We start from the raw sequence: 26,974 nt of genomic DNA, 5'->3' as shown, positions 1-26,974 counted from the left end.
TGATCCCTAGTGTCGGTGAGATGAGACGAGATGAGATAAGCCTTGCTCTCTTGCATAGCAGTTTAGACACTCGCTTGCGGTGGGGTCGCCGGTTCATGTCCAACCCCCACACTGTTACACAAGCATGCTCTACTCTACTCTAAAACATACTGGATCGCCTGTTTTGTTTATTTAATAGAGACTAGACTGTGGCATTCTTCACAGGAGATCATATAAACACAATTCCATATTCGCCCAGGGTGTACTTTTATCCTTGGGCTTGCAGAGAATAATACACGGGTTGTTTGTTTTTTTTGGACATACTGTTGAAATCATGATGATGAGACAGACTTTCTGAAGAGCTTGTCCTTTTTTGTTCAGTTCGATTGCCTTAGATTCTCTTACTGTGCTCATTCCCTCCCTTAGCAGGTAGTCAATGCAGCTTTGCATTTCTGCTCTCTGTCAGGCTTACAACTGCAGATGTTCTGATGTCTCAAATTCCACATTCTGTGTCAGAATCCTGCACTCCACGCGGAGCACCTTTACCGGATGCACCACTCGGGAGCCCGATACTTTGTTTTTGACAAAGCATTTTGTTCCCCAGTGGAGAGAGTTGGTTCTATACACAGAGACAGTAGTTTCAATGTGAATGATATAGTAGAGATGTAATTTTAGCAAAATATATACGGTGATAAGGACTTCAGTATATATTATATTCCCTCATTATTGCTGAACTTCCCAGTGGAATACTAGGTTTATAGGATGGGATGTTTAAATAGGTGCGAAACAGAAGCTGAAATGCAGTCACATCTGCTAAACACGATTGCACTTGAGATGTGGGATAGTTACTGTGTGTCAGAACCAGTGCAATCAAAAGTTTATCTGATTGTACAGCCAAATGCAATCAGAAACGTCTACAGCAGGCTCGGAGTGTATGACAGAAGTTTGGTGAAGATTGGTGCAAAATGAAGGCAGTTCTCGTGTGTGACAGACCGACGGACAAACACGATCAGCATATGAGGGTCCCCATTTTTGAATGAGAACCCTAAACATGTTGATGGGCAGGACTGGCAAACAGGTTTTCTCCATCTGTAAATGGTGTTTTTAAGGAGTAAAAGCTGCTAAAATAATGACCTTCTAATACCTGCTCAAAGCCTTGTTCTTCACATGCTTAGCATGCAGTTATCATCTTTACAAATCAGTGTTTTTTTATACCTATGTCAGTATGGTACCAAACATACAGTATTGCGGTTCAACAAGAGTAATATGCTGGAATAAAATAAATGAATCTTATTCGCCAATGCATATATAGATTTAAGGTTGAAGCAGTTAATCATTATCCTCTGACTTGCCTGAATCTTAGTGAATTGCTACTCTTTTTCTCTCTTTACTAAGCAGAAACACTTCATTGCTGTACTGTAACATTCAGCAGTTAAAGCATATTTCCATGATGTGTGCTTGTCAAGTTCTTGGCTTTAGATTTTATAGACCTGTGAAAGGTTTTATCCTACTCAAAAGCCACAGTTATTTTTTTTTCTCCCATAAATAGAAGGTGAGAATCTGTGAACAAAAAGCTACGGTATGTACAGTACATATTTAGTAAATGTAATATCCTTTGGGTTAATGTTCTTATTTTCTCCTCCCTGAGTTAAATGTTTGCAGTGGGGAGCATGTTGACATTGAAGCCTGTAAACTGTGGAGTCCACCATCGCTGGAGATAATAATTTTAAACTTCAGGGCTTCATAGACAGAGAAATGTGCTTTGCCTGCAAAAACAGTGGCATCACACTGACACCAGCAGCAGTATTATACAAGGAGGCAAAAACAGGATTTCAGCTCTTGCAGCTTAACATCTGTGCTTTTTTAATAGAATTTATATAGGCGTTAACATTCAACCCCAAAGCGCTCAAATATGGCATGATGTTATCTGCTGAGCATCGAGGGGGAAAAAAACAAAAAGATGGACATTCTTTCACATGCGTGGTGATTACTGTAACGAAAGTCTCATTATTGACCATTATACTGTAAACACCTTAACTACTAAGGTGTAGATTCAATCAAAAAAACTACGGCTCTTTATGATCCAGTCATAATAGGACACCACCCCCATTACCCCTTACCTACATAGTTTCCAAGTAATGCAAAAACCCATAAACTGCAAGTCACATCAATGACATAGTAGTTAGCAAGTAGAAGCCTAGTGAAATTCAACATCTCTTTCATCAGTCAGTATTTTAGGTGCAACACTGAGACATCCCAAACTGCTTCACATTAGCATTTTGTATAACCAGGAATATATCTAGGCCTGTTACAGTTGCAGCGAGCTGTGCTGACATGCATAAAATCTATGCGTGGCACTGTGGCCGTAGCTCAGGCTGTACATTGCATTTTTATTAAAGCTTTCTAATAATAGGACTAGCTAGTGACAGTCAAGTACGGTACGAAGCTGTATTATAAGCAGTCATCGAAGTCTTGGCACAGCCTTACATTTATAAACCTCCTCTCATTGTATTTTTGTTGAATGTAAGTAACAAGCGGGTCTATAAATCACCCCTGGGAAACCAAAACTGAGTTAATGAGCAGCATTATTTAGACCTGCCACTGTGTAGATCATTAACAGATCCTTGTGCTTCCATGAGGATCTGTGTCGATTGTTTAAACTATGCAGTAACTGTTTTGTTCAGGAGATCTGTCAAAATAAGCCCAGTGCAAGCTGTTGGAACCAGAAATCTTGTTTTCCACAAAGCGACCAAGTTGAATTGAGCTCAGGGCTTTGAATATGTGGTGCTGTTTATGAAAACCGAAGGAACAAAGTTAGTAACGTTCCTGCCGCATCCCAGAGCTGTCTGGCTCTTGGCACTATTTCACTGCATTATATTTCTGCTTGATTTCTTCTTTTGCGAAGGCTGTGTTTTGGAATTTTTTCTTCAAGATCTGAACTCTGAAGTGACAGCAGTATTTTTCCAAACCTTTTGGAATTGGGAGCCTGCGGTTGGAGGACTGGCATCCTTTCATTCCCTGGGGAGAGATCCACCTAGCTGTGCATTGCATCAGCATCCATGTAGAACAACATTCTCAACGTTGGCCTGGGTTACGGGTTGAGGTTTTGAGTAGATTCCCAACTGCTCGTGACAAAGATGGTTTTTCAACAGGAAATGATATCAGAAATGTGATTACTATATTGTGGGATGGTCAGCTTTACTAAAGGACTCATAAACCACAATGCTATGCCATTTCATTTTAATGTGCTGTAATTGGGAATCATGGTACACTGCAGTCCATTGGTGGTGGTGTCCCTTCCTAGAAGAACTCCAATGTTTCGTGAACAATGAGCTGAAATAGTAAAAGGACACAGTAAGCATCTTGAACTGAAAAAATTAAATCTGCAAATATCTTAAAAAAAAACAAAAAACAAAAAAAACAGTAGCACCGTAGAGGAAAAGAATGATCAGGCATTCTTGTCACTGTGGGGTAATTGAAATGCGGTGATGAAAGGGCTGCTTTATTTAACGTTTATATTTGCCGTCTCTCTCCCACTGTTTCTGAAAGCATGTTAGTCACTGAACTGGGAGTGCCTTACAGAATGAATCACTGTGGAGTCTGATGTCATCTCGCATGCTGCAGCCCGGCATCCTTATCTTGTCTGACTTTGGTGTGCTTTATGTAACAGCGGTCACGTGACAGTGGAAGTGTGGCGTGATGAAGGAATCTCAGGGGGTGGTGTGGCTGCTCTCCGACAGGTCTTGACTAATGACATTGTCCAGGACTCCTATCTGAAGATACTGACAGACATTACCTCATATGGACATGGGCACATTCTGCCGGATTAAGGCTTCACGTTTGGATTCAGTTCCATCAGATACCTTGTTCGATTATTCAAACCAGGTTATATCTAGTACATCAAGTTATATACAGGGTGTGCTGCTGTCGAAAAACAAACTGAGAGCAGTGAGACTTGGCAGGTGGAGCCACACATGATTCCTGGTCTACCCCCGTGTATCATAAAGAATTAGGTCATAGTAATTACTGTAAACTGATGCTTCACATAATCGAAACCACAAACACCCAAAGCCATCATGTGTCAAATCTGATGACCCCTTTGTTCAAGCCAACTACAGTAAAACTAAACTACGAGTCTTAACGCTGTTGACTGTGCTACGCTGCAGATTGTTACAATGTTTTGCGAGCTATAGTCTGAAAACTGTTGGAAGAACAAACAGCTTTGAACTTCTACCCTCCCCATCATTTCTGTGGCATTCCCAAATGACATTTACGGCCTGTGCCTGCTAAAATTTGTTGTAGAAATATTGCAAAGCAGAGCCAGGAGAGGACAAAGCTGTTTTACAGACTACAGCTATTTTGTTTATTTTCCATTTTAATTCTTGTTAAAAATAGCACAGATCTTTCGTGCACATTTTTACCCACTTGTAAAATCAAATTCAAACTAAATGCTGCGAGGAAGCTCATAGGGCGAGAGAAAGGCGTTAAACTTATCGAAAGATCATTTGTATTTAAAATGTTTTGTATTGATTGATGTGCTACTTCTGAATCATCAACACTGGGCTACTAATCAGCTGAGACGTTAATCCGAACTGCTGCATTACTGAACCCCCATAACTTTCTTACTGTTGCAGATTCCTGAATGCTGAAGATTTATTGCTGACATTTATGACTAAACATGATTTGCGTGATATTTTCTATCTTCATGTCTATTAATCAACTTAAACATTGCTACCAAAGTCAATTCACCAGCTTCCCCTATCAATCTCATATTTCTGAAAGCTCCTGGAGTAAAGAAAAATCAGGGAGGACATGATTTGAAGTCTTTCAAATCTTAAAAAGAGTTGACCTTGTCAAACCATTACTTCAAGAGCAGCACAGAAACTAGGACCAGAGGCCACAGTTGGAAATGAAGTGGAGATAGACTTAGGACAGAGGGAAGGAGACACTTTTTAACACAGAGAGTGGGGAGTGTATGGAATGGACTACCTACAGTAGTGATGTTGATGAAGCAGAAACACTTAAATCCTTTAGACCCAACTTGACAAAGTTCTGAGATCAATCAGCTACTAGGAACCTGACGAGCTTAGATGGGACGAATGGCCTCCTCTTGTTTGTAAATCTTCTCTTTCTTATGTTCTTAAATAAAAGTCCCTTTTGAATCTGTCCCTTTTCAGAAATCTAACTGGGAATCAAAGAGTTCAACAGAGGAGTAGTTAGCAGATGATTAGAGCCTTTTTTTTTGCTAAAATATTCAATGCACAGAAATGAGTAAACCGTGACAATGTTAGAAAAGTTACAGGATGTTTTGAGATGCTTTTGTAAAGACTCGCACAATGGCGCCGACTGTATGATTTTTCTGTTTTATATGTATTTTCTATGTCTGTAAACCAGAGACGCAAATGATTCGACCTTTTACTTTCTGAGAAGCTTTTGATTTCATGATCAAAGCCCTACATTACTGCTGTGTCTCTCATCATAAAGCAGGGCTTTCCTTTAAAAATAAATACATAATAATAATCAGTTTGCCACATACCTGAACTTATCAAACTATTATTATTATTATTATTATTATTATTATTATTATTATTATTATTATTATTATTATTATTATTATGTAACTGTACTGGTATTTTTGATAAGTTTAATTTTTCATTGTTTAACTACAGTAAACACATAGAATCCTGACTGTTCAGTAATTAAACACAATTTCAAATGCTATACCTGGCTTCTAGTTAGTCACACAAAAACCCAGGTAGAGAATATGAATATGTAGGATTGGAAGGGTGGCTCATTAAGGACAGTGAATAAATACAAAAATAAATAGAAAGGTGTGATGTCGAGATCATGAGATAAATTATCTTTGAAACTTGACATTTCAAACCGTTATGTTGAAATCACAAGATCAGTTATCTCAGGATCAAGATTTAACACTAGAGTATACGGGCCATCTAATTAAAAACCCTGGAATAGCAAGGTAATACATGTACTCTCCTGGGGTAGAACAATACCCAGGGGGCAGATATGAAGGTTAAAACACCCAGTTCAAAAATTCAAGACAGATTACAGAAATATACCCGGCAACTAACCGTGTTCTGCTGACATAAACAGGAGATAGAGTCCCTCTGTACCTTTCATATTCAGAGCCTGCTTTCTCTTCCAGCGCAGTTAAAAGCTGTCTGTAGAACAAGCAGTGGAGAGTAAGATGCTAGCAGCAGCACTGTAAACCAGTTCACATGATAATAGGTCTATGAAGTTATAGAGCAGGCATGTTGTACCACATAGAAGTATAATCTATTCTAATGTATTCCTAAATTATAATAATTATTAGCATAACAAATATGCCCTTTGAGTTAATTAGAAGGTTTCTTTTTTCATGTCATGTTATAGAGTGTGCAGTGTAAGTAAACTGAGATTTTAGCTGGTAGACCCATACAGTGCCATAGCTGTATATGGGATAAGTTTTGAGTAAGGTAAGCACAGTGTACAATTTGTGTCAAGTGTAAGAAAAGGATTTTCAAAGGCTTGGCTATCATTACACCTTTAAGAAGTGGAAGGAAACATTTCACTTTATGAGTGACAGTGAGTTGGTTGCCAAATTACAACAAAACCCCTGGAATTAAAAAATGAATGAATGAATGCATTTCATTCATCAATTCATTTATTAGGTTTGGGCTCCCTTAGTCATTAATAATTATCCCTACATTTGCTGCCAAGCCCTTCCCAATGAGATTTTTTGTTTCTTCTTTTTATTGCTAAAAGTAAAGTGGTATTTATCAAACGTTCCTATGAATGACAACACTATGTGCCCAGTAGTTTATGTAAGGCACCCTTGTGCAGTGTCTTTGTGGTGCTGTATTATAAAGCGGTTACAAAGCCAGCTGCGAAAGGCTTTGCTGTATTGTGCTAAGTGTAAAGAACTGTCTAGTTCTCGAACGCGATATTTACTTTGGCGCTGTTTTCCTGGCTTTTTTTAAAATTATTTTAACAGTTCACTCGTAGGGCGGTGCAGAGCTTCAAAAGGCCTGCTTTAATCAGTGCTGCTTTGATCCTGTTTCAATGCGACGCTGTGCTGGCCCTTCTTCCCCGTCACTGTGTCGACTGCACTGCACAACACGCTGCAAACTGACAATTGCAAAGAAGGAGCCGTGATCCAAAGCGTATTGTAAACCTGGGGATAGGATTTGGTTAATAGGATTATATTTTAGAAACGTGAACAAGGTTTTGTTTTTTGTGATACCTGTTTTAATAGCATCAGCTAATTATATATATATATATATATATATATATATATATATATATATATATATATATATATATATATATATGCATATCCCTGGTGAAGGGCTGGGACACAGAGCTGTGGTAGGGGTTGAATGTTACTAACGTACTGTTCTTGTGTTTTTTTTCTTCCAGAGAAAGTGGTGCCGTTACAAGAGCTTACTATATTAGGCTCTTTATATTTTTTTCATAGACAACACTTGAGTTATTTGCCCCCTTTTTATAATTAATGCTGTGTTTTAAGTACCTAATTAAAATTCAGACGAGCGGTGTGCAAAAAACTCCAAATTGGCTGTGAAAAGGCAAGAGCCTCCTACACTGCTCAGTGCAGCTCCAGTCTCTGCAGAGGGGCCTGTGTGAGGCTGGGTCCACTTGAAGCACATTTTCTGTACATCCTGTTCACCAGTCATGTTAGACAACTTCACAGCAGCTGCTTGATTGTAAATCACTTTGCATATGGCGGAAGATTGCTGCAGTAGTTGCACACAACTAGGCAAGTGCTTGCTTTGAGATCAGTACATTGCAAGCAAATGTGTTAACTGGAGTTTTACCTGGAAAGGCGAGTAGAGCATTTCAGGCTGTTATTGGCATTCACTCTCCCGTGGCTTAGGGAGGTAATCAGTCTGGGATAATTCACCTCCTCTCACTTCAGAGACCCCTGCTGGTCAGGTGCCTGACAAAGCCAGGCAGTGACTGTAGCCAGGCTGGGCGAAGTGTCTAGGGTTCAGTAGCTTGACTACATTCTTTGCTGCGGTTCGACAAGTGAAAAGAGGCTATTGCTGGGCAGCGGGAGTGATGAAAATGTTAGTGAAGGTAAAGCAGGTATGAATGGATGGATTTTGAAAAACCCTCTTTTTGTGGTTGTTAATGGCTTGCCGTTTGATGTTGACCTGCCAGGGTTCAGCAGACTCCTACACTAGCAGGCCGTCTGATTCCGATGTCTCTCTGGAAGAGGACCGGGAGGGAGTCGGGCAGGAGCGAGAGCAGCAGGCAGCACTGCAGCTGGAAAGGGCCAAGGTGAGCGCTCCCAGCCCCTTGCAGTACCTGTACTACCCTGCCCACTTTGCACTGCTCACTTTCACAGCCTCCTGTCTGAAGAGACCACAAGGTAATGGAGGCCTTCTTATATTTTCTAGTGTGCTCTTTTCTTAGGCCAAGGCGGTAGCGTTCGCAGTGAAGACCAATGTCAGTTACTGCGGCGCCCTGGATGAGGATGTACCGGTAGCAGGCACTGGCATTTCCTTCGATGCCAAGGACTTTCTACACATTAAAGAGGTGAGTTATAGTACTACATTTTCACCAGCACTATGAAACCTGCTTCTTCTTTGATGTGCCTTTCTTTCTTTCTTTCTTTCTTTCTTTCTTTCTTTCTTTCTTTCTTTCAAACGGAGCTGTCAGTCCTGCAAATTCCTAAAAGATCTACAATGTTTAGTTTTGTAAAAAAAGCTCAACATCCATACGCCACCCCTCCATGTACACAAACCTGCCCAGAAATACAGAGACAGTGAGAGACAAATGATGCAAGAGTGTATTGAAGTTGCACTCAGACAAGGGGAAGCACACTCAGGGCAGAATAAACTAAGGCAGACACATCCATCCACTTGCGTTTTCTTAACTCCTGCTGTGTCTCTTGACAGCAAATGGGTTTATTTCCAATGAGTCTTTGTTATTCTATTTTATTCTAACTTTAGACTCTTGATTTAATATTGATGCAGTAGTTATATCTTTGATCGTTCTTAACTCCATGGTTGACAAGAACAAAGCACATGACAAAATTAGCACTACCACACACACACAAAAGTATATGCAGTGCTAATATAGTACTGGATTCCTACATTTCTGTTAATTAAGAGTACACATTGTTTATAGTTTAAATGACAGCCAAGTGTTAAACATTCTGAATTGTGCTTTGATGTTTAAACTGGAACCCCTCTAACCCAGGGGTGGGCACTTCTGGTCCTGGAGGGCCGGTGTCACCTCCTGGTTTTTGTTCCAGCTGTACCCTAAATGAATTAATTGGACAAATTAAGCTTCGGATGAGCACCTGATTTGTCCAATTAAGTAATTTAGGGTACAGTTGGAGCAGAAACCAGGAGGGACACCGGCCCTCCAGGACCGGAATTGCCCACCCCTGCTCTAACCCCTCTAGTGTGGTTATTTCCAAACACAGAAGTACAACAATGACTGGTGGATAGGACGCCTGGTGAAGGAGGGCTGTGAGATTGGATTTATACCAAGCCCCCTCAAACTGGAGAACATCCGAATCCAGCAGGAACAGAAAAGGGGGCGCTTCCACGGGTAAGAGGGGGGGCCTGAAAACAATCCTTTGGAACGTACTGCCCAGCTACAGCACTTCTTGTAGTTGTACTGCTGCTGTCACTGTATTTACATGATAACATTTAATCACTGCGCTTCTTTCATATCAGGTATTTTGTTGACTGTGTTAGTCAGTTTAAAACTTAGCTAAGTACAGTATTACACAAGCTATTGCTATCCTATTTTTTATTGGGAGATAAAAAATAAAAATTGGATTATATTTGTTTGAAATTGGATGTGACTAGGTTTCGATCCTGTCTTTGTAATAATAATTCGCAGTTAGCAACATGCTTACTAGAGACCTGGTAAAAAGCAGATGCATGATGTCTTTTAAGATTATAGCAAATATTTTTATAATACTGTACATCCTATACAGTGATTATATAATGACCTCTGTAAGTATCAGACCATTCAAAAAAAGTTATTGGTTTGTGGTCTGTTACTGTCGTGGTCTGTACAGAACGTACCGCGATGTGACCAGAAAATGTGTATTTCGCAGTGTGGTGGTGTTTATCCCTTACACAATACTCACCACAGGAAACCCTTTCCATACATTGCCTCCTGTTGCCTTGAATTGTTTGATGGCATTAGATCGTTTCTCACCATGTTGTTTCCTTTTTAAATAAACCGAAGGAGGGCCAGCTGATTAGATTGCAGCCCTTTTAAAAGTGAAGATTAAAAGCTGTGTGCCTCTGTGGACTGTTGAGCTGTCACCAGGTGACAGTGTAAAGAAGATGCTGAATCCATGCTCGACCTCCCTCACTCTGATCCTTTAAAACAATACAACGGTCTGACGGGGGGGAAAAAAAAACAAACAAGAACACTTGGTATTTATTTATTTTTGGCTTATTAGCCTAGAAAAATACTTCACACTTGATTTCACTTTAATTTAAAATTATTGTCATTGCATGTATTTTTTAGTAGAATTTTACCTCAAAAATCACATAGAGTAACACTCACCTTTTAGAGCAAGCACACCCCAGCTCTATAAACACGATCAGCAGCACTAAACAACACTGCTGGACACCACAAAGCAGTCATCAACTAATGCTTTTTCTACCATTTGATTGCACCTAATGCCAAAATATTGCATGAAGGGTTATTTAACTGATCTAAACGCTGACAAATCTAAACCCGTCATCATTTAAGTAATTGAAACAGGGACCCTCCCTTTACGCATTGTTGCTGACAGAAACACACAAAACTGCTGAGAACTGCACGGCATGATGTTTGATTTTCCTAACCTTGATACAAACTTGAGTTCTGAGGCTCAGAACACAGCCATGTGGCTGTGAATCTTGCATTCACTTTCAGTTTCAAGGTGTCTTCATAATGCACACATTGGTTTTATTCAATTCATTCTGGAATCTTGTACTGAAAATGTACTTTTAAAAAAATACCAATATGCATTAATGGCAAATGCAAAAGACCTGTCTGGAAGGGAATAACTTCATAAAGAAATTGAAACAAGGCACGACTTAGCCATATAATCCCCTGACGTGCAGTACAAGAAAGGTGTGAAAAACAATGCAACACTGCTTCGTTTATACACCTGACTCCATGACAGTGCGGGATTTCAAACATGAGTCAACTGCAGCTATTGTGGCATCACAGATTTAACCCAGACATGCGTTTTAAATGTAATAGTAACATTGCATAGGACTATTTTTCAAAGTGCTCACTTTAGTCTGTAATTCCTTTAAAAACAAATAGAAGTACAGTCAATTACAGACGGGGGTCAGCTATGAAAATATGTCCCACTTTTTATTTTTTATTTTCAAGCAGCTCACTAGAACTTTTGCATAGACACCGGACTCTTTGGGCATTCATTTATTGAGTGTCATTTTGGGGCTGCACCTTCCTATCTTTACCCAGTTTACAGCAAACAGAGGTCTATTGAAGCTTGAGTGGCTCAAGCAAAAGATAACAATGCCAAGCAAAAGCAAACAGTGTTTTTTTACATCCCTTTAGCAGCTTTATTTTAATGATGTCTTGTATACCGTGTTCATGTTCTCTTTTATTTTTCTAATGTCCCTTTTTTTTTAGTAAGTCCAGTGGAAATTCCTCTTCAAGTCTAGGAGAGATGGTCTCTGGCACGTTCAGAGCTACACCCCCCTCCGCAGGTGAGATTATTGAAAGGGTGCTGGTGGATAAAATAGAGAGGGTCAGTCGAAAAAACAACCACGCGTAACAAAACTAGTAAGGACCAGAACAAGCAACAATCTGTGGTGAGCACACAAGAACTGTTCAATTCAAAACCTCCACCCTGACAGAATGAATTGCAGCCCTGCCGATGTTAAGTATACTCAACACAAAATCGTTCAACACCAAGAATTTCATTTAATTACCTAAAATATACCCAGTTGGTTGACTTCATTTTAACAGAGCTTCCCCAAATGAATTATTTTGACAATGTGCTACTGTATGTGCCAGTATCAACTGCAGTTCAGGAATGTCTGTCCTTTTCAAAAGCTTTCAAGATGTATGTTTGATCCAGTGTTTAAAATATTTGACTCGTTATGTTTAACCCTTTACTGCCCTGGGTATGTTCCCATACTTATTGAACACTGCTAGGGAATCTGAATGTTTGTCTGTCACTGTTGTATTATAGTCTTTACTGTACCAACTGCACTACTTACAGTATACTGTTCTTTATATGGCACAAATCAACAGCTTTGTTGCCGTGAGCTGTGAGTAACAAAACTATAAAATACATTTGCCATTTTGCTATGCTGTTGACAACGTCAGCAGGCATCCATTTCAGCTCATAGAAAAGGACCTTGCTGTTTCTTGTGACTTGAGGCTCATGTCAGTAAAAAGGGGAGAATCGCTAAATTGGGTAACTCTATAAGTAAACTGTTATTGTTGTGCTGCGTGATACACTGAGGTCCCTTTCTGTCACGGGCATTCGCCATTACCATTCCAACTCTCTCCTAGTCACATGATACCCCTACCTGTTCATACGGCTGCTTCTCACCAGCGCTGGTCTTCCCCTCATTTACTTATTATAAAGTGGCAGTGCAAGCTGCAGCTGTGGTGTTTGTGGATTGTAAATGCAGCATTGCTATCAGAGACAGCAAGGGACTGAGAACTAATAATAAGATGATGCATTAAAACAACAAATATAGGATTAAGGGAATAATTCATGTTTCCAAAGAAATGATTGTTGTTTATTTTATATTTAACAGTTTCATACAAAAAAATGCAATGCTCCTAGTTAAACTTGTCAGTACATTGGAATGGTGTTTTCTCATATCGCCCGCCCACTTCATACAGTGACTAGAAAGAACACCCCATCAGTACCAGTAATTCAAGAAAGGGTTTCTTACTATACACAAATTAAATGCACATGAAGTATATGGCAAAATAAAAATTGGGGGCACTTAAAAATAAGCCTAATGTGGGCACCAGTGTTCTCAGGAAACCAAATAAATATATAGTATTAAATAGATTCCAAAGAGATGTCAAAATATTCTTTTGACATTTGAAATGCATGCATGCCAGTTGAGCAACATATGAAACTGTGCTTGAGTGAATGTTACATGAATGCATTTGCTGAAACCGAATGCAACAGCTACTTTAAATCAAAGCTTATTTTGCTAAATTGAATGATCCGCAAAATAATCAATTTTGATTCTAAAACGACTATTGTAGGGATTTCTTTAAATGTGATGTTTGTTATTACCTGGGTAATATAAAACATTATCAAAAACTAATTTGTTAATGTTTTAATAATAATATTCCTACGTATATTGTTTATTTTCATCTTTTTACAATATTTTTTTTTTTTTTTTTTACAGCAAAGCAGAAACAGAAAGTGGTGAGTGTATTTTCATTTGTATTTTGCATATTAAAAAAACAGTTTGGTTACAAGCGTCAGCCATTCCGATGTATGTTTAATATACAGGCTTGTGAGCGCACCTAAGGGTTTCCTTGTGACTCGTTTGGTAACATTGGCTATGTTCACACCAGAAATAGAGGTGGCCCGCTATGATTGTAGTGCTACTATCCCTGAGAGAAATAACCTTGACCTTGGCCTTCTTTATGATGACATGTGTTCACAACAAATTGCCGTGCCATGCCAGTGGGTGTCATTTTATGGTAACTAACCCTTTAAGGTACAAGGGACATATGTCCCACAAAAAAAAAAAAAATGCAAACTTTCTTATTTTGGTAAAGAGGTGCACGCAACATGGTTTAAAAATCACTGACACGTTGGATCTGGTCATCCAAACCGTCAGTTTGCTCAGGATACTTGAGTCCCTCTCAAATGCATTTTAAGAAGACACTTGTTTGCGCAACTGCTCGATTCCTTGTGTACCTTAAGGGGTTAAGGAGGCGTGGCTATGCTAATATTCCGGATGTCACTCATCATAAGAATCGTATTATGAATTAAACATGCATTGCATTAGAAAGAGCGCCTTCCTCACACAGCTGTGCGATCATCAGCATCAATAGCTTCACTGTAATACGAATTTCAAGTCCAGGAGGTGAGTCTCTGAGCTGGGGTTGAGAACCAGAAGCTCTTTGCAAGAGATATCAGAGCACAGTACTAATACTTCATAGCTTTCACCCATACCGCCAGTTTACAAAAGAATGCCTCCTTTTGTACACCCTACTTTTTCTAGCAGCTTAGGAAATGTTTAAAAACTGCTAACTTTTCAATTGCGCTACAGACAGAACACATTCCTCCATATGACGTGGTTCCCTCCATGAGGCCCGTGGTTCTGGTCGGCCCGTCGTTGAAAGGATATGAGGTGAGTGATACAGCAGCCCTGGGTCACCCGCCTCCCTCACTGTCAAGTGTTCTCTCTCCTGGACTCCCAGAGTCCTGTTCATTCCATCCCCTTCCCTTAGCCTTTACAGTGCTATGCTGGTATGCTCATCTATAGACCGACCGTCTTGTCTTTCCACCCATTGTACATGGTTTTTCTACCTCTTTGTCCTGTTTGTTGTTTCCACTCTTCTCCTTTTCGGTTAGTGTTCAGTCATGCATGTTTGAGCCATGGTAGATGATCATGGTACATGACCCATAAATAGAATAAGCTGACCTATTTAACAAACACAGTGTCAAATAGTCATTATGACATTTGACTGTTGCCGTATTACTTTGACAAGAAAGTTTGACTCAAGGGAAAGATTAGTCCAGAAAAGGAGGAAACTCACAACCTGAAAACCAGCAAGAATGTTGCAACAATTCCTTAAGCAGCAGAATGTGATTGAACAGGAACCTTGTATACAAGGAAAATGATGGCTTGGCTCGTCTTGCGCTCCACGCAGCAGTGCTTCATTCTGCTCCTGCTTGGTGTACGCTGGCTTTTAAATGAACTAGGTAATCATTTTGCCAAGCCTCTCAGAAAACTGTGTCAAGGTTCAAGCCAGATCTGACTTTGCACAAGAGAGTCTGCGAGCCTCACTCCTTTAGGGTTTAACTCTTTAATGCTCATTTTATACCACAGGGGTCGATTCAGTGGATTTAAATGAAGGTTGATCTAAATACTGCTGTTGCTTTGATCAATTAAATATATATTATTATATAATAATGGCTGACCAATCAATTGAATGGACCCCAATGGAACCACGTAAGCACTGTTAATGCCTCCCACACTGGTAGTAGTTCTAGCTCTGAGTCACAGACACACTTCCTACAGCTAATTACAGCATTAGCTGAAAAGCTGATCTACTCGCCGATGGGCAGATCCAATAAAAAACACCCATAACACCAGTGTTCTACACCGCAGCATTCAATCAGTCTCTCTGGAAGCATGGTGAAGATGGGTTTTACATTAAGGGCTTCTGGAATTTTAACACACACTGTTGACTAATTCGGTGGTGTCTATGTCTGGATGTTTGATTGAATTACATGGATCATAAAGCGTCGCAGTATTTTTTGATTGAACCTTTTTATTTTTGCTTTCTTTTTTTGCACATACTTAAGATAGCATTTCCTATTAGCTGATGTCACACAGGGGAGATACTCTACCCAAACTCATTCTCAGAAGTGAGGGTCCAGGGCCAACTAATCCATCCAATCAATGACTTTATTATGCGGCAGTCCGGCATGGTTTTAGCACTATTGAGCCAGAAGTCACATTTGACATTTAAATAGAGCCAGACTTGAGCCAGTAAATCTTAGTGGAAAATCCAGTGATGTTTTATCTGCTAATGTGCACTCAAATCAGAGCAGGAGTGCTTCATAAATTGTGGCTCAATCGCTGTTAACCAACTCTAAACATTCGTTTGCCGTTTTGGTTTGGTTTTGCCAACTTGCAGTTTCACAGGAAAATAGACTTTTGCTGTCAGCTTCACTGTATGTGTCTGTGTTTGTTTAATTTGTTTCTGTCACTGTTTTTAGTATCAAGAAATACAGCACCTCTTGAGCTCAGGCAATGAACATTACGGAGTAGGAATTGAGTCACTACACAGATAACATTGTTTAATTTTATTAGTTTATTAATGTTTCAGTTGAAGGTAAGATTCATTACCCTGGGGTGTGACTCTGACACTGAGCTGGTCGGAGAGGTAGCTGGTTTCCTTTTTCTTTTCTTAACTTTCTCCTTCTTTCTCTTCCTGTCAAAACTCTTCTTTCCCGCCTCTCCCTGAATCCCTACCCAGGTGACAGACATGATGCAGAAAGCTCTCTTTGACTTCTTGAAGCACAGGTTTGATGGAAGGTGAGGCAACTGACACTTTGTGTCTATCGCTTGTATATGTGAGAGAAAAGAGAGAAACACACTTTAATATATATATATATATATATATATATATATATATATATATATATATATATATATATATATATATATATAATATGTGCTGAATATGTGTACAGCGTGGTTGAATTCACACATCTTTGCACAGGAAAGCTTGCAGTCACTACCTCACCCCCTAACCTAACCACACAGACCACATTAATTTCACAATGCACAGAGTTTAACAGGTAATATAAGATCATTAACTACTTCAGGGTCTGGATGCAGGTTTAATTAGTTAAATGAAACAATTAAGAACAGGATTGGAACAAAGACCAGGACTGGAAGACCACCCCTGCACTAACTCTTTCAAAATCAAGATGCTTGAATTGAGGTGTGCAGCGTGTCTGTATTTGTTTTTGTTTTTAGGATATCTATAACAAGAGTCACTGCAGACATTTCTCTTGCAAAGCGGTCTGTGCTCAACAACCCCAGCAAGAGAGCCATCATTGAGCGGTCAAACACCAGGTCTAGTTTAGGTAAGTGGAAAATGTGTTGCGTTTAGTGTTTTACTTTACCTGGCTCGAGCTTACGTGTGTCTGTCTATATTCCCCTACTTGTCTAAATATTGTAGTACATAAACCCTATTGATAATAAACCCTAGCAGGTTGATTTTGTGTAATTTTCTTGCTCTGTAGTGACACTCCATAAAACTTTCCAAACTGTTTTTGTTTTGTTTTTTGCCTAATGTAGCTTGCAGACATCCAGAACTCCAAACACTCTACAACATATATTCTGCAGTCAAACTAGAAGACATTTCTGGTAACGCCTGGTGTGATAAAGCTTCTGTCTTTGCTTTCCTTGTAGCTGAGGTGCAGAGTGAAATAGAAAGAATTTTCGAGTTGGCACGGTCGCTCCAGTTAGTAGTTCTGGATGCTGATACCATAAACCACCCAGCACAGCTTATCAAGACATCTTTAGCACCTCTTATCGTCCATGTCAAAGTGTCATCACCAAAGGTACGTGCCAACAAGAAAATAAAAAGAGGCTTCTTAAAAGTGATCTCGGGTAGCCTTTATCTAAATGTTAGGAAAAATGCATATACCTCTGCCCTTTAATAATGTATGTTATACTGTCTGTGGCTGTTAATACTACGCTAGTTCATCATACAGCATTTCAAGAAACGGGTAAAGGTATTTTACCACTTGTTGTATTTAATCCTGAAAAATTGTATATTTTAAAATTCTTAACGACCTGTTTAACTGTTAACAAAGTGACAATCTGAAGTTCAGTGTGATTCTGTGCAATCTAACACAAATGCAGTCCTACTGCTCCCTACTGGCTTTTGCTACATACGATGAATCATTTGAAATCTGTTTTTATCACTCTGGTTAGTTTGTCCTGCTCCTCTACAGTATACTGCATTCAGTAACATGTTGAAAATGTCTTTAAGGGTTTTTGTCTTCATCTGCTGCACTGACATTCACAGTATGGTTGAATAAACCCTCTGCATGTTGTCTGAATTGTTAGAGAAAAATCAACCCAGAGACTGCATGAGGTTGACTTACAACTACCTTAAAGTGTATTTGAGAAATGACAGCTTCAGTGACTGCTGCATAGTTTGATTTCCTTGACTAGGACCTCGTACAGTATGCATACACAGGGTTACAAAGCTCACTTTACTTTCTTTATACGTAATTATGATCATTTCAAAATATCATGTTTGCGTTTTTGTTTCTTTTGCTTTGTGCTCAGCTGTGGATCTACATGTAAGTTCCTAACAGTTATAATTGTTACACAACAGTTAAACTTCTGTGCAGTGTGGTTATGTAACAGTCGCTAGCCTGTAGTTTAACTGGAATTGTAAATTAAAGGTGAAGTGCAGGTATACCAATTTAATGCACTTTCACTGCAGTAAATTTATTGCATACTGAAATAAATAACATATTTAGAACAAACTTGAAAACGGTTTCCACTTTAACAGGAAAGTGTAAACCGGGTGTGAATGAAAACCGTCACCACTTTCCATCATCTACAGGCAGACTTGTCATGGTTGATCATAGAGTCAAAGTGGTAAAGCAGGTTACCAAGTAGGTCAGTCATGAAACATGGATTTGCTTTGTCACCTTACTTGCTCCAAATCTGCCTTATTGAGGAGTCTTTTCAGAAGCATTTTTCAGGTGGAACAGTGTTAGTAAGTAAACATGGCAAAATAATGATCTCAGCAGAAACAACAGTAGAGGATCTTAAAGTACACACCATGGGGATGTTAGACGATAAGAAATGAAATACAGTATTAGGACAATGCAGATGATGCCAAGCCTCCCTTTAAGCCATTATCCCCCATTGTAACCCAGTCCCAGATCCTCCCTTTGTGTACCCTTTGAGAATAGCTCTGCTTGTTCCTCTGTGGGGAATCCCAGGAGAAGGCACCTACTGTATCAGTTCTCAAGCACACTTGTTTCAAACCCACGGCAGTCAGTTTGTGTGTTTATTTCTGTTTACTAGGTTCTGCAGCGATTGATAAAATCCAGAGGAAAATCCCAAAGCAAACATCTGAATGTCCAGTTGGTGGCCGCTGACAAGCTAGCACAATGCCCTCCGGTACGTATAACTTCTATATACGAAATTACATTCCCTTATAATAACAACAACAAACAAAAGATTCATATACAAGTATACTTTTATTAGGATTGTGTCATATTTGGTATATGACCTCCTACAGTAAAACTAGAAATACTAATTGTAACAGGACATTGTATTTAACTATAATTTAATAATCCACATTTTTCTATCTATCTGCCTCATTTGTAATTTAGAACATAAGAAAGTTTACTAACGAGAGGAGGCCATTCGGCCCATCTTGCTCGTTTGGTTGTTAGTAGCTTATTGATCCCAGAATCTCATCAAGCAGCTTCTTGAAGGATCCCAGGGTGTCAGCTTCAACAATATTACTGTTGGTTCCAGTCTCTTTTGTGACCTCAAAAGAGACTTTTGAGGTCACAAAAACAGTTCAAAATGTTTCCTTTATTACAATAATTCCTATTACAAATACAACAAACCAAACACCAAAAAAGTCCCGCAGTGTAAAGGTATAATGTTCTTTTAACTTTAAAAATAACATCAAATACATGACAAATGTCCTATTTCTTTGTAGGAAATGTTTGATATAATTTTGGATGAGAACCAGCTGGAAGATGCTTGCGAACACTTGGCCGAGTACCTGGAAGCTTATTGGCGTGCCACACATGCCCCCAGTAGCACTCCCCTGAACCCTCTGCTGGGGCGGAACCTGGGCTCCACAGCGCTCTCCCCGTATCCTGCAGCTATCTCTGGGTTACAGGTGATCTTACTGACGGACAGCAAAATCCAATATTGATAGGCATGTTAAATGCCATCTCTGAGGTCCAGTCTACACTGCACTGTATCAATCACCCTTTAACAAATAATGGTACTCGTTTAGTGCTTGTGACGTGAATAGCATTATTGCATTATTATCAGGCACTTGTGAGCATAGAGGACCAGTTAATCAGGCTGCTATTTCTGTGCTTGTGTTCGCTAGGGCCAAAGAATGAGGCACAACAACCATTCAGGAGACCACTCCCCAATTGAGCGTCGGAGCCTGATGACCTCAGACGAGAACTACCACAGCGAGAGGGCAAGAAAGAGCCGGAACCGCCTGTCCTCGGGCTCCCAGCACAGCCGGGACCACTACCCGCTGGTGGAAGAAGAGTACTCCGACTCCTACCAGGACACGTACAAACCACACCGCACCCGCGGCTCTCCTGGCGGCTACAGCCATGACTCAAGGCACAGGCTTTGAGTTTAAAGGAAACCTGCTAGGCCTCTCCTCTCTACAACCCAGTACTGAAGAGCTAAGACAGTCCTGTCCAAATCATGTGACTTTGCCAAGTGTAATACCTCGTTTCCCTCTGACACTGGCTCATCTACACACGGTATTGACCTGTGGACAAATCCAAGAATACCAGTTTCGGTTGAGTTACACATGGGAGCCAGACATTTCTATCCCTGGCTTTTGGGTGTCCTGGAAATAGAATTGTCTGTTGTGTTGTGTTGGCTTGTAACAAAGGTTACAAATGATTGTGATGGAATTTACAATTCCAGGTTTGTTTTGCAGAGCTAAGCGCTCTGGAATTCCATTGTAGCCAGCACTCGGCTGGGCTTAAAAATAAGGCCAAACGGACCTGTGTTCCAACACACATTGAGCCAGTGCCAGTGTGATGGAAAAGCTCCCACACAGATGCATCCTGTGATAAACGCATGCTATGCGGAGCACATGGAAAACGGGGTATAACACCATCTTAACATCCTTAATTGATTTAAAATTCTCTTCATTTGAAGTTTAGTATTCTCTGTAATCTGTAAGGCAAAGCTTGCCAAACCTTTGAATGAACTGTAAGGGGGTTTTGACCCTTCCCCCCCCCGCTATACTTTCTACTATTGAATATATGTAGTGCCATGTTACTATTATCTGGCTTGAGAAACCCTGTTGGTTCCCACAGGAAAACAGAACATAGCCTGCCATCTACAGTAATCCAAGTGCCAAGCACTTGGCTGAACCAGCAGATGCTTTGCTTTGTTACAGCCAGCTGGTGGACAGTACTACGTCCCAAGCAAAACCCAATGCGTTCAGACCTTCACCTTCTATAACACGTTAAAAGGAAGGAACATACAAGCTGTTGGACAGCCCTACTATATGATGTAGAATTTTTATTCAGATCGGTTCAATTTTGTTGAAACAGTCATGCTGTGTGGTGATTAAATGGGGTGTGACATTGGTGGCGCGGTGCTGACATGTAACGGAATGATTCATACCTCCCTGTGGATTGACGTCATTTGCATCAAATTCTTTCTCTTCGTAGCTGCCATGTGTCCTGCGCTGCAGTGCAGGGTTATGTTTTATGAATGAAACCCGGTTTGACTAGACTGGAGGAGGCTGTGGCTTGCCTCAAGGCTGCAGGGAATTAACCTACATAAATATTAGAAGGGGTGTTACAGTATACATACCATGAATTTGGGAAGACGGAGAGATCTTCCCGTAGAATGTAGGCTAGTTCAAACCACAAAGGCTAGATTCGTTTTTGGTCTCTGTTCGCATTGATGCCAACAAACTTTAGACTTGTACAGTACGCCGTTTCTGCTCGCCAGCTGTAGGGGTTCAGGGGAAACGGGTCGTGACCCCAGCGTGCGCCCCAGGCTCCGAGGAGCCCCATAGAGTACAGTACACTTAGGCTTTGATGTCAGTCCTTTCCTATGGTTGATGCTGCTTGTTGTCTGTAAGACCCAAAAGCCAGGGTGTGAACATTTCCTACTTTAACCTTCAGATGGTCAACCTTATTGTAAAAATGAATTGACCAATACACAAGTAGAGGGTATTGGGAGCCTCTAGGTTGATGTCCAAGGGTTGAAGGGTTAACAAACACTCCTTGACTTCAGTGTTGCTGCCTCCTGTGCATATGGTGGTGTTGTACATTTCTACTCAAACACTATTCTTTTTTGTATTTTATATCCGCATTCCCTGGGTCGTTAATTGTGAGATTACTCCCAAGATAATTTCCCTGGCTGCCGCCCGGACTGTTTTCTAAGGCCATCTCATTTGAAGGCCATGTTGCAGTGTGTTTCCACAATGGAGGATGATGAAGATGCAGGGGCACAGGAACTAGGGGTGCTGGGGGTGCGGCACCCCTGGCTTGAAGTACAGGGGTGCTGTGCACCTGTTGGTGTAATGATGAATCCTGCTAGTTTCGTTAATCTTATAAACTGTGTGTGCAGTGCACTGTGCCTTTCTAGATTGCTTTTGAACACAAATGATAATAGACCAATCAGCGCTGACTGTCACAACAGGAGCGGGATATCTGATAAATTCTACGATTGCAATCTCACGAGAGTCGGTTAGTAGTTGGAACCCATGAGAAGCTTGTACACAGTAGAACAGTGATTTGAAAGTGTCCCAAAAAAGAATATCACATAAGTTTGTAAATTCTCAGCGGCACCACCTGCTAAAATCAGCTTGTCACAATTGCAGCTAACTGGATGGTGCTGCTTTGTGGAGCAATATTAAAAACACACGACACAGTGACATTGTGACTGTGTCGTTGTCTACAACGTCTATTGTAAATAAAATACAGCTGCTCCACCTGTTTTTACAAGTAAACATTTCTAAATTGCAGTATTGAAGTGCATCATAACAGTATGCTCTGCTTCTTTGTTTGTTTGCTCTGAACGTTTTATGGTAAGCATGTTGTAAACATTGTAGCAAGGACTGTGGCTAAAGCATTTTTTCCTTCAGTAGATAAAAAGGTGTTGGTGTTGATGCTGCTTCGTTTTATTACCATGTTTAACATAACAGCAACCCAATGCATGGCTTCCATCATATACAGGGGTTACAGTTATGTTTCAGATTGGCTTTCAGCACCCCCACTATAAAACATGGACGGTAGAGAATGTGTTTGCAGTGTTATAAAAGGTTTTAACGGTGCCAAGGGGCATCCATTGCTTGAAATTGGCCAGGGCATGAAGCAAAGCATCCAATCAACACTATCTCAAGTCGAATGTATAGAGTGGTGACATTGTTCTTTCTTATGTTTGTGCACTTAGTGGCAACTCTGCTTTTTGACACGAAAAATAAGTGAAAATGAGCTGAACCTTTTGATGTGCATTGCTGTACGGCAACAGTGTTTGTGTTTCCTGTTCTCATAGAACACCTTTCTTTATTACATTTTTTTTTTTTTTATAGTGACCTCCTTTTTTTCAATAGCCTTGTTGAAAAGTCTTCCATGTCATGTAAAGAGAAATAGTCTGTCGACACAACTGCGGCGACACTGCCTGAATGATATCACTTCCCCCCTGTATTAGGCTAATGTGACTACTTGTCAGCTTTACTATTGTATGTGGTGAAATGCATTTAAAATGTGATGTTAGAGATACAGGCTTTTAATGCATTAAGGTAAAACAGTTGATGTATGCCGAGTTGCCCAAATTGCTAGATTTACCCACCTGTTCCTAGTCTTATCTAACCTTTTATTCTTTATCTGCATACTGTTCAGTATTGATCCCAGACAGAAGGAATTCAACTGCGGTGAAATAATTCTCCAATATGATTTAGTGCAGGTGAAATAACTTGACTCTTAGTTTCTTGAGCTTGTGTTAAGAGCCACACTAGTTGAATTACTGAACCTGTATTATCAATTGTACTGTTAATGCTTTTTAGACCTGCTTTTCCTCTGCTTTTGCTTGTTCTTTGCAGTCCTTTCTTCCCAGCTTCTAATTACAGCTGCCAAAACTAAATGACCAATGCAGGAAGATGCTGCCTTAATCTATGTGCAACTTGACAGAAACGTATTTTCCACAGTTAATAATATATCTGGACACCTGGTTTGACTGGCTGCAGGAGGATTGGTATTGTTGACTGAGGGGTTTAACACCCTGTGTGTCTTTGCATGTATTTTGGTACAATGTATTTCTTACACAACTTTACGTGAAGTTACAAACGGCTTGATTAAATACTTTGGGTTTTATTATTTCAGGGGATGAAACATCTAGCATCCAGAATAATAACCTAGGGATAGGAAGGTGAAGGGACTAGGCAAGGATGCTGTATTCAAAACCAGGAGGAGCTCCCTGTGTTTTGCTCAAATGACCAGATCACCCTGCCTTCCAGTAATAAATGTGTTTTAGGAATAGTTTCATTAGTATGCTATGGTAAACATGTTTTGCAAGGTTCTGAAGGGAGTTACCAGTGCCCCTTAATTTCTAGATGCTTGTTCCCTATACTGGGATGGAAGTACAGTTTGTTTATCACAAATCGTATTCCTGTGACAATCAGAGGCATATCCATTGTGAATGTCACCCAAGGAACACTGGAATGATCCAGTATGGAATATTACCATGTCTGTTATTACAAGAAGATTATAGGAGCTCTGTTTTAATATACAAGACCTATTTCCTCAGCATCGGTTTTTCTTTTGTTTTTGGTATGTATGTTGTTAAATGTAGTATTGTTTCAGGAACCAGCCGGTTTTACTAAACATGCCTGTTTGACCTGTTTCTATGGCATTGGTATGGTGGTCAGTTTTACAACAGGTACACTTTGGGTATCTGGTAAGACATGATGAGCAAAATGAGACAGAGAAGTTTGATCCACACTGTTTCTTTTTACTGAGATTGTCATAATAATCGCCTGTGTTCAGAAGATGTAATATGCTTCTTCAATCGAAATATTTTTGGATGCAGTGACTTGCACTGCAAATGCCTTGTTAGAGCAGTATGGTTTTGTGTCAGCAAGCTTGCAGTAAATCATTTAGATTTTGCTTTATAAACTGTTTGGCATAACAGAAGTCCCAATGTTTGTCACTTACCTGTATGCCTTACATTTTAAAACCATGTACACTGCTACCAAACTCTAGCATTCATCGCCTGCGCACGTGATTATTTTGGGGCTGTTATGAAATATACAGCGTAATTTCCCGTATGATACAATGATAAATGTTGTTGTTTTTTTTTTCCTTCACCAAACAATTCTGAAATGTGGATAAAGAGCACATTCTGGAGTAGGGATTGCACAATGGTGATAGCACAAACTTAGAATAGAGAGTAATTTGCCTGAGTTGATTTTGGTGACAAATAGGTATTTACGGAGATGGAAATAAGTGTGTCTCTTAGACATTAGAGCAAAGTGTAATATTTCTCTAGTCAAGCTCAAGGCATTTGTCTTGAAATGCGTATTTTCTGTAACCCTTAATTCTGATTTACATCTGCATGATGATTAGAAATACATGTATATAGAAATCTATTTAAATTATTGCACCCCCCTTTCCTAACTTAAGTGTGCCGGTGCTATATGTTTGAAGCAGGTATTTTCTAAAGGAAATCACTTGCTTTATGTTTGAAAGTCCTGCTGTAGATAGATTCTTTTTATTTTAATTTGTTTATCGTTTTTTGTAGTGGTCAAACCTTTTCAGTGGGTGCATATTTAAATTGCCACTGACCGTTCAATAATTCCTGCTTGAATTTTTGGACCTCGGTTCATGTTGTGTATATCAGATCCACTGCTCCCAGCACTGCATTATTGCCAGCCGATTATTGCTGATCCGGAGCTGCTGTTCCATTTGCCTAATGATGCTTGGCACTAGGGACTGAGAGATAAAAGCTAATACAGATTTTGCTTTTGCAACCCTAAACAAAAAATAAACAAACATATTGTATTATTAAATGATTGATTGTTCTACATACAGTGTATATACTTACAATGGAATGAGACATGCAGTGGTTTATAACTGCACCATGGTATCGTTTACCTTTTTACTGCCCTTATTTTGATTTAGATTACACTTGTGCAAGACACTTGTATCCAGTGGGTAACACAGGGCCATTTGCCCCCTGAACAATGTACCTGTTGCAATTTGCCACTTGATAATTGTTTTACACATTGTTGGGTACAAATTATCATGGATGAAAGGTCCTGGGACTCTGATGGTTGTGTGTGTTAAGTACAGCGGAACCTCTGAACTGTATAGTGTATGGCTCTCTCTCTCTCTCTCTCTCTCTCTCTCTCTGAATTCCTTTGGATTTTTTTTTCATTATCCACTCATCCTGGCCAAGCACCAGTCAAATGTTCTAGCCGTCCTCATTAGAGATACACACTGAGGCATGGTAGAAGTTATTAATCTCATGAATGTGAACCTGGCACCTGGCCCAGTGTCACTCGGTAGAATGTTTTCTTTACTTTGGTCTTACTCTTTAACACACATGAAAAACCCCAAAACAAGTTGGACCCCATAATTCAGCTATTGTTTAGGAGTTACGATAAGAACCGGATTGGACAGGTCTCCACTGCGGGACAAAAGTTATTTGGCTTTTCTGAGACTCTTTCCACCTGGGAGAGGATTGTTCTGATGCTTGGTGATCTCAGCTCTTAAGAGGGGAGTTGGTGGGTTGAGTACAAGTAACCAGGATCTGTATGTGCGGCACTGTTTGTTCAGGCCCAATCCTTGGTTTAACCAGGCCACTGAAACAAAAAAAAAACCAAAAGAAAATTGAAACACAGAAAAAAACAAGTGACTGTTTACATACTACTAATATATTTTCTTTCTTTCTTTACTTCCAGCACTTGCATTACATTCACCAGCTCTCTAAAGGTTAATGAATTAGGCAATGTATTTCTAATTATCTTCAAAGCACTACACTGCTAAAACTGATTGGTCTTTTCCATGATTTTATACACTGAAAATTAATATTTTTCAAGTATGCTACCACTAAAACACTGATGAGAACTAAAGGGTCCTGTATGCTATGAAATACATCTCTGAGTACTGTAAGACTAGCCTGCCCAGCAGAAAACAAATATATATATATATATATATATATATATATATATATATATATATATATATATATATATAGTTTTAATCTGCTCGGACACTTACTTTTTTAATAATATATATATTTAGAAAGTCTGTTGTATGGCTGCTCTATAATAGTTTGTGTTTAATTGTTGTTTTTATTTGATTTCACTATTATAAATATTTTTTGTACAAAACAGCCTTAATTTGGGCCCAGTAAGTGGATATTGCATGTTGATCGCAGTAGTGTGCCAGGAAGATTTATTTTATTTTATATTTACATCTTTTTTTTTTTTTCTTTTTGTAAATGGTTATTTGGCTCAAATGTTAAATCTTAAATAAATG

General features: G+C 39.6%; 1 protein-coding gene across 2 annotated transcripts in view; it reads left to right on the top strand.

Moving 5' to 3' along the window:
• Positions 1-26,654, top strand: part of LOC117410861 (voltage-dependent L-type calcium channel subunit beta-4) — a 44,575-nt gene extending 17,921 nt beyond the window's left edge. For both annotated transcript variants that reach the window (XM_034017770.3, XM_034017783.3), the window contains 12 exons: positions 8,158-8,277; positions 8,413-8,535; positions 9,431-9,558; positions 11,623-11,699; positions 13,377-13,396; positions 14,253-14,333; positions 16,192-16,250; positions 16,698-16,807; positions 17,136-17,287; positions 18,777-18,872; positions 19,426-19,611; positions 19,831-26,654. In XM_034017770.3, the coding sequence (XP_033873661.2) occupies positions 8,158-8,277; positions 8,413-8,535; positions 9,431-9,558; positions 11,623-11,699; positions 13,377-13,396; positions 14,253-14,333; positions 16,192-16,250; positions 16,698-16,807; positions 17,136-17,287; positions 18,777-18,872; positions 19,426-19,611; positions 19,831-20,091 (1,413 nt within the window). In that variant the 3' untranslated portion in view covers positions 20,092-26,654. The remainder of the gene's footprint in view (positions 1-8,157; positions 8,278-8,412; positions 8,536-9,430; positions 9,559-11,622; positions 11,700-13,376; positions 13,397-14,252; positions 14,334-16,191; positions 16,251-16,697; positions 16,808-17,135; positions 17,288-18,776; positions 18,873-19,425; positions 19,612-19,830) is intronic.
• Positions 26,655-26,974: the final 320 nt, after the last annotated feature.

The sequence above is a fragment of the Acipenser ruthenus genome, chromosome 10 (genome assembly GCF_902713425.1).
Source record: "Acipenser ruthenus chromosome 10, fAciRut3.2 maternal haplotype, whole genome shotgun sequence".
NCBI lineage: Eukaryota > Metazoa > Chordata > Actinopteri > Acipenseriformes > Acipenseridae > Acipenser > Acipenser ruthenus.
Note: the sequence above shows the minus strand (reverse complement) of the source record. Positions and strands in the feature narration are given on the sequence as shown.